Below are 8,570 nucleotides of genomic sequence, written 5' to 3' on the forward strand. Positions count from 1 at the left end.
TACATATCATATTATCAAACAGTTACCTAATATTTTTCTTTTTTCAAGTTGAATTTTATTTTTGTCAACTCTCAGGTCTTGTTGTGACGCCATTTGCTTTTCTCCAGTAATTTCTGCATAATTTTCAACCAGTTTGCTGCCTATTCCTACAGATTCACTCTGCTGAGAACCTACAATTCCATTATATTAAAATATATCAAGTACTGAGTCAGTTTTTTTTCTAACCGTCCAAATTTAGACTGTGATAATCATGGTCTATGTGGACTGTGTAACAGTGGATTGTATAACAGTTTCACTTTCAAAAGGAGGTCCTGTAAAAACCAATTGATCCTTTAAAACATAAAAGTTTACAATGACGCATATCTTTATAGATGAAGTGTTACCTCAAATGATGATCATCTTATATGAGTATACGATGTAGAGTCATAACATAAATTCATATTTATATTCAAACTGTCTTTGCATTAAGCAAAATAAGTAAATAAAATAAAAAGTACTAATTTTCAGTTGCAATAGTGCCAATTATCAACTAGGGTTGTCATTTGCTGAAACACCTACATATGAGCCTACATAATAGGTACCTGTCTCAGAAGTATCGTGAAGTGTGGATAAATTGTACATTGGTAATTCAGACTCTTCTACAAAATCAAATTGACCTTGATTTTCATAATTTTTAAGAGCAATTGTTTCTCTTGTACTCCTTCCTGCATCCGAAATCACTTTTTTTTGGTTGTGGCTTTATGCCTTTTTTTATAACAAAATCAGCCTCCATTGAAATTATTTCTTGCAATAGGGTATCTTTTTCTGAGTAATGTTCTTCACAACCAGATCTGTAAAAATATTATTTTGTTACCCAGGTATATAAAGTGCTAACACAAATTAACCTACTTTACTCTTTCTTTCTGTTCTTTCGCCTTCCACATTTCAATTAGCCACTGCAGATGTTGTTTTAAGGTTTTTATGACAAACTTTTTGGAGGTAAGCCTCTCCATATTAATTTGTACAATTTCCCACCTTTCAGGATGCAACATTGGTATCTATTGAACTACTTCCCGGAGAAATATTACGTCGTCTTCGTGTGTAAATCTCAAGCGTCGTTGCTTCTGTCTCTCCATAATCTTATTATTTATTCACCTCACATCCAAAAGTATCAAAAAAATCCGATTTATTGAAAAAATAAACAAACCTCATAACCTCAAAAATTGCGCTAAAATTATTTGCCGATCTGCCACCAGTACTGTTCTCGAGTCCGAGTTTACCCGACGATCGTATAAAAGTCAAATAAAGGTCAACTTAAAAACAACTTAAATAAAGGCGAGCAGTATTTTAATAAAGTAGCCTATATTAATATTGTCACGAATAACATAAATTGCACTAAGTTCCGTTACCTAGTCGGGCCCCGGTCTCCCCTAGTGCACTGTCTGAATCAGCAAGACCGGCAAATTGGGGTCACGATGTGGGTATTTAATCAGCGTCTCAAGCCATCGACGATTACCGAACTCTGGGGTCATCCCCAATCATTAAATGCGCATGCTCAGATGTCAAAATAAAGGAATACTTTATTAAAGTCATTTAGTTTGTGCGTTGCGATATCTTTCTAATTTCTAATTTTTTTTAATCTGTCTTCTGTCTACACACACACTTCAGTCAGAATTGTCAAACACTGTTGCCAGCTTTCTCAAACGCTCACTAACACTTGATTTAGTTTATTCAGTTTAGGCAACCCACAACCCTCCGAATTATCAAGGTTTAACATCCCCACCTCCAATATTTTTTAAATATAACTTCTGGAACAAAAAAAAAATATTTAGCCAATAAAATTCAAAATCTCTTGCAATAGAGGCATATACAAGTATTGCAAGCTATCACATATCTAAAGTTCTATTATCCCAAAGCATTTTTTGAGTATAATTGAAGTTGCTTTTTCGTATAGAAAACGTGGTTAAAGTCCTGCTACAAAAAAGTGGACCACCCAGTATAATACTAATAAAACTTTTTACTTACATAAGCTGATTCAGTTTCATCATCCGTGTCCAATTTGGCTTCGAATCTTTCCAAGTCTTCAATGGAAGCCAGTGGCAACACTCCGTCTAGCTGCATTATAGCCCTTGGCTCGTGTTGATGTTTTTGTTTCAATTCGAGCACATCTAACTTGATTTGTGTTAATAAGTTACAAATATTTGCCAATTGATTCTTAATAATAGCAATATCATTTTCTAAAAAAAAAATACTTGTTTAAGATAAATGCGGATATGACAGGATTGCGTTTAAGAAATACCTTCAACTAGTATTGCTTTTGTTATTGCTGATTGGGTTTCAACTGCCGCAGTTGCATGTACCGTTTGGTCTAAAATTTAAATATTATGTAAGAAAATATAAATTTATAAATCAGTACTATAAAAGGTAAAGCAAATGTACTTTTTAAATCATGCACATGCTCTCAGAAATACTGCTAATAAATATAATATGTAATATTAAAACACTACATGTAATTTGCTGCAAATGAGAACATTGAAAAGCAAGCAAAGAAAAAAAGTAACTTAAAAGCATGCGATAACACACCGAACACACCAGTAACCATCCTAGTCTGGCTAAAGATGTCATTTCCTCTATTCACCTACAAATTAGTATATTGCATAATATCAAAATAAAATTTGCTAGTAGATACTTGAAAAACAATTAGCAAAACTTTAAATGTATACCATTTTAGGAAAAAAAAAGTTGTCTGTATGGTTTGTGTGATTGTTTTGCTTTCAAAAATTACAAACGTTCAAATATAAATACCTACAGTTTATTGGTCATACAAGACGACAAAATGGTGTTTTAATTTCGAGGGACGATAATACATTTGTCGTTTTCTATGAAACAATATTTTTTATTACCTGAAAAGAAGCGACTTCTGCTATATTATCTGAAAACAAGCGTTTATGTTAAATATGCATCAGAAAAACTTACAAAGGAAATAAAGTTACTTACCTTCTTCTCTTGATTCCAAGTTTCCGGCCTAAAAATTTTTCATTGTATATGAAACTTGTTATCAGAACTGAAATTATAAACTCACCTCATTTGATACAGATTTAGGACTGGTTTCTTATAAAACAGATACAATAATTAATAAATATTATAAATTAGATTAATATTTATCAATGTGTTTATATAGTTTCAAACTTACGTTAAGCATTAAATTTACAAAACTGAATTTTTCTTTATTTAAATCAGCTTCACTATTTGGCATAGAAACTGCAAAAATTCAAAATTAGGAACCTAACACAATTGTTTTGTTTTAAATATTACTATTTGCTTTTAACTTTAGCTGTTTTCCTCTTATTTCTTCTTCAGCTGGACTGAAATAATTAGTTGGCTTGACCGGCCTATAACCTCTGCCACCTTCTTCTGATGAAGAGATGCTTGAACTAGCAATTTGTTTTGCTTCAGCTAGTGTGTCTAAAGAAAATAAACTGCTTGTAACTTAGATACAAACATATTGATGTTGAAAAACGTATTCATACCACAAAAACATTCCACAATTACCGGATGTTCACTCCAGTTTTCTTGGGGAGGAAGACATTTTGTTATATATAACGCCGCAAATTTGTCTTTAGGCCATTTGCAATGTTTTTTGTCTTTTGACAGCCATGAACTTGGCACTTCAGAAACAACATCGTCTTCATTCACAAATTTTACCACTGCATAACTCATCTGAAATAATTCAACAGCCAAGTATATATATGTAAAGACAACATTCAAAAGTTTTTAAACTTCAGAAATTAGTTTCTTGATCTTTAAATTTGGAGTTGGCAACACTGTAAGAGCAAGTTGACTCTTGAAAAACCTGGAAATTATACATTCAAACAGGTGGGAAACCTGAAATTGTTAAAACACGTCACGCGATGATGATAATTTAAATTCGCATCTGGCAACACTGTAAACTTAGGTTCCCGTCAACCACAGTAACGTAACCTGAAAAATGTTGTACTTGAAAAATCTTGAAAAGTGTGTTTTGTGTGTGTAAATCACATTTAAACTGGTTCGACAGAAAAGCTGAAATTGTGAAAACACGTCACGTGACCAAGATAATTTAAATTTGCATCTGGCAACCCTGTGAAGGCAAGTTCATTGTTTCTAAATGGTAGCGATATACGGTTTACACTCTATAGTGGTGGATTTATGGGCTGATGTGAAAAATCTGTAGTACTCGCCCACTTTTTAATTTTTTTTTTGCATTACATTTTTTTTTGCTTCAGATCAAGAAACTAATTTCAAGAAAAAAACAAGAGATCTCTTTGTGTAATCAGATTAGGCTGAAAGATGGAAATATGCCTATCCACAGCCTCAGTTTCATCATATAAATTAAAATAAATTTTCCTGAACAATTTTTAAATCTTTTAATTAGTAAGCTACAATTAACAGATAAAATACTATATGTTACATGTAAAGTTGCTTTCAATGGCAATTTATATTTATATCTACAGGGTGAACCAAAAACATATATAACAGTTGTTAACATATCAGAAAATTTAATCATTTGCATGTATCAGGGGCATCACTACCCATTTATCTAAGAATGGTAACATCATGCCTTTACAAATAATATCTTGAACAGTATGAGTTACGAAGTTTTCTTCTATCATACAAATTTGTATTCCAAGTTGCAATGAATTAACAGGTTCTTGAAAAAACGCATCAATACATTTAAGTGTCGTACCTTTAATAGTAATTTCATCATTTTCAACTATCTTATTAATTAGAAAATAGTCTCCATTTTTCAACAAACAAACATTATTTGGTAGTTTATTAGTAAAAGTAAATGTTTTGTATTGAAGTTGTTGATAAGCTCTTTTTGTAGAAAATTTGGGAAACCGAAACGTTGAATTTCTTCATTCAATCTTTTTACAAGTTGCTGAAGGGGTTTTCCTGTATTAAGACAAATTTTTTTTTTATGTGAGACATAAATGCTTCACCTGGAAAAGCACTAAAGTAATCAACAGGTCCATGTAGTTTAACATCCTCACATAAATGACTTAAATTGTGAACATTGTATGAGATGTACTCATAGCCATATAATCGGCCATACTGTCTAATAAATTTATGTAAAAGATTTTTTGCAACATCATTAAGTGAAACACATAAACTAGGTGACGCGAGAATGCGAATTGCACATGAAAGTTGTAAAAAATGGTTATAAAATTCAGTGGATACAAAATTTTTGAAGCCCACTATTCCTGTGTATAATAGAAGTTGTCTCAGTTCAGTGGCTTTAAACCTGTCAATGTCAGAAAGTTTTCTAGGCTTTCTTGCAAACTCTTGTGGTATATAGTCTTTAAATTTCAAAATAAGGTTTGTCAGTTCAATCATCTTAGTTGATGGAATTCGAATGTTTTGTCGGCCCTTATACCAAAATTGCATAATTCTTTTAAACACACCAAGACATACTAAATGCATATAATCGAGAGGTACCTGACTAACCATACCAATACCTAACAATTCCAATTCTGATAATCCAATGTGATGGTCTTCATCTTGTTTGGCTTTGAAAGATTCATCAGTACGTAATGCACAACCTAATTCAGGAAAAGTTGTAACGAAGTTACGAATATTTTTCTGTTTGGTTTACTAAGCCGTCCGTTAGTACCGTTGGATTTGCGGCGATATGCAGATAAGGAATCTATTAATAGAAGCCGTTTAGTAAAGTAACCAGTGCTAGTACGTTGCCAAAATACGATGGGCCGTGTTATTGGGTTGTTATATTTTCTCAGGATTGGCCAGTCCGATATTTGCCATTCTTGTTGGAGACCATTGGTGGAATTGCAGGGTTTGCAACAACGCTGCAGTGTGTAACCGCGCAATAGGAATTTAATGGTTTACGGCTTTCCTTGTAATTATAATTCGCGAGTTGACGTAGCCGGCTAGGTTGGCCGAAGCGTACCGTTTTCCTGCAGTACTGCGGTTCTGTACGCGTCGCTCGAGTAGGGCCGTGTTTCCCACTACCCGAAAGTGGGGGAATCGGACTGCCTATAAAACTGGCGTGCGCCGTCAGTTCGTTCTCTGTTGAGATCGCTAGCTCCCCCGAGCAACATCTCAACCTTCCAGCAGCACCGCCGCATCCCAGTAAGTATACCTGTTTAGTGGCTAGCCCTCCTAGTGCACTGTGTACCTGTTATTTGAACACCGAGGCTCGCTAGACCGGGTGTTCGTTCCTTGTTTACTCCAACCCTGTACCGCCGTTTGTTGTAGCGTCGTGGTTCGCTAGACCGGGCGCTGCTGTAACATTCACGTCACCTGTTTTCATTGCAAACACTACATGGTTCGCTAGACCGGGTGTTTGTATACTTTTCCCCGATAGGCCAATTTCCGGCCCTACTTCACTCTGTAGCGTCGAGGTTCGCTAGACCGGGCGCTACACGATAGTTCCGTATCCAACACAAACGCTACATTTAGTAGTCCGGCCGCACTTCCTGGCCCTGGTCTTTTGTTGACTACGCTACATGGTTCGCTAGACCGGGCGTAGGAGGCAAGTTTCTATATCCTATTGCCAACAAGAACCACTACAAGGCTCGTATAGACCGGGTGGTTCAGTAATACCCTTTCCCAACCCTTTTACCGACCCGTGACACCGTAACTTTATTTGCACTAGGACGGTTAATTGCTTAGTTGTAAACGTAGACCTGCATTGACCCTGTAATTAACTTTGATTCATTTTGTACCTGTAACATTCATTGCACTGCGTGGCTTTTTAACTTTCTGCATTATACCGTTGACCTGTTTTGCATCGCATCCGACCCGTACCGTAACTAAGTTGCACACTCTCACTCTCGTTCTTGTTTAATTAAGGGGAGGGGGGATTTAAGATACGTTTGTTTGGATAAGTATTTGCTTTAGTTAAGTTTGCTGGCATTTTAAGTTAATCACAGAGAATACCTATACGTTAGTTGATTGGTACTTTTGGCTTTTATTTGCGTTGTCACGAACTGAACCACTGTTACCACAGATTGTCGGGAACCTTGTCTCCAGCTGTTTAAAAGCTACCAAGGCATACGAATTGTGTTTCCTGGTTCACATTTCGAAAACTCTAAATACTTTCTTAAAACCAGGTGGCGCCCGAGGCAATTCTCATTAACTTTTGTTCTTGAACATACTTTAATTCGAACTCCCGAATAAATAGCGTCACAAAGTTACACAATTTATAAATTCACCTTCTTGCATGCATTTGCTACATCCATGATATCCTGTATGGCCTTTTACACATAATATAAAAGCCTTTGCAGGAGCGTCACAAATCAATACATTAAATTTAATTTTAATATTTTCATTTTTCCAAATAAAACCAATTTGTTGAAGAGAATTAAATTCATTAACAAACTTTCTGAGAAAATGATTTACATCTTTTGGCTTAGTGTGTCCATGGTATACACCAATAACAAATGGCACTTCATTTGGCAATACTTTCAGGCATTGTAAAATGCTAGACTCAATCCCAATATGGCAGTATTCTCCAGATTCCATTTCATCACAGTTGACATATCTTGGGGTTTTCAGTAGTGTTCTGGCATCTGAAGGCACATTAATATTGTGACTTATTAGAATTTTTAAGAGTTTACTTGTGTGGTTTAAAGCTATATTACACTCAGTTACCCAACTCCTTAAATCATCAACTAAATTAGAAGACATTTCTAGGGAGTTACTATTACTAGCATTGATACACTCTAAACAATTACACTCACTTTCAGAATCTGTATCAAAATTGTTTGTAGGTGAACTACTACCATAGAGATGGTTATTCATATTACCAAAAATATCAGCAGGGCCTGGAACAGGTATACTTATAGGAGGAGTTGACGTAGCAGACACACTTGAAGTAGCTATTGAAATCAAGGACGAGTCTAATGTTAAATTAGTGTCAGAACTAATTTGACTGATACTTAAAGTCGAGCTTACAGTTTCAGTGGTTGAAAAAATGGAACCTGTAGAGTAATTCCCAGAGGGATTATTAGTCAGACAAGCATTTTGTAAGCCTTTTAGGATATTTTCTCTTAGCCGCCTTTTATGTCTTGAAGACATAAAAGCTATATTTTTTGGAGTTCGTTTAGGTGACATTATTAAAAAAACAATACAAAATAATGCCTACCTACGTATTTACGTTTTACTTACCTTTTCGAATTAGACTCCAAGAAATGCACAAGCACCAATCGAACCACATAAACACACCCGCTTAGTTTTTTCTCTTTCAGGGCATCGAGGTTCCAGCGTTCCAAAGAAAAATGGCCTCTCTGTTAAACGAGTTACACGAAAACGACATTAAACGTTAAAACATTTAGCTTTACAATCGTTGAGGCTAAATTGGTGTAAAGTGAGGTTGGGAACACATTCTTCTTCTTTTCTTCCATAAAGCTAATATCATTTACTAATGTACCTCAGATATCGAATAGGTATGTCCAGTACACATTAAAAACATACATTATACTTTTAACATTGCAACAACATTAGAAACACATACAAAAATTATATAACATTTTTCACCTAAACGGAACATCGCAAAAGGCCCATTGATGTAGCGTGCTTGCTGGGATGGA

General features: G+C 34.9%; 1 protein-coding gene across 1 annotated transcript; it reads right to left on the reverse strand.

The window, feature by feature from the left end:
- Positions 1-96: 96 nt before the first annotated feature.
- On the reverse strand, positions 97-8,565 carry LOC145729135 (uncharacterized). Its single transcript, XM_081979773.1, has 12 exons — positions 8,149-8,565; positions 3,510-3,699; positions 3,295-3,444; positions 3,173-3,240; positions 2,977-3,090; positions 2,883-2,911; positions 2,279-2,347; positions 2,005-2,216; positions 889-1,787; positions 582-830; positions 226-311; positions 97-170 (listed from the first exon to the last, which is right to left on the reverse strand). Exons 2-5 carry the CDS (start codon positions 3,697-3,699, stop codon positions 3,058-3,060), a joined length of 441 nt encoding a protein of 146 aa, XP_081835899.1. The 5' UTR covers positions 8,149-8,565; the 3' UTR covers positions 97-170; positions 226-311; positions 582-830; positions 889-1,787; positions 2,005-2,216; positions 2,279-2,347; positions 2,883-2,911; positions 2,977-3,057.
- Positions 8,566-8,570: the final 5 nt, after the last annotated feature.

The sequence above is a fragment of the Ips typographus genome, linkage group LG5, assembly GCF_016097725.1.
Source record: "Ips typographus isolate SLU linkage group LG5, UJ_Ityp_2.0, whole genome shotgun sequence".
NCBI classification, from domain to species: domain Eukaryota; kingdom Metazoa; phylum Arthropoda; class Insecta; order Coleoptera; family Curculionidae; genus Ips; species Ips typographus.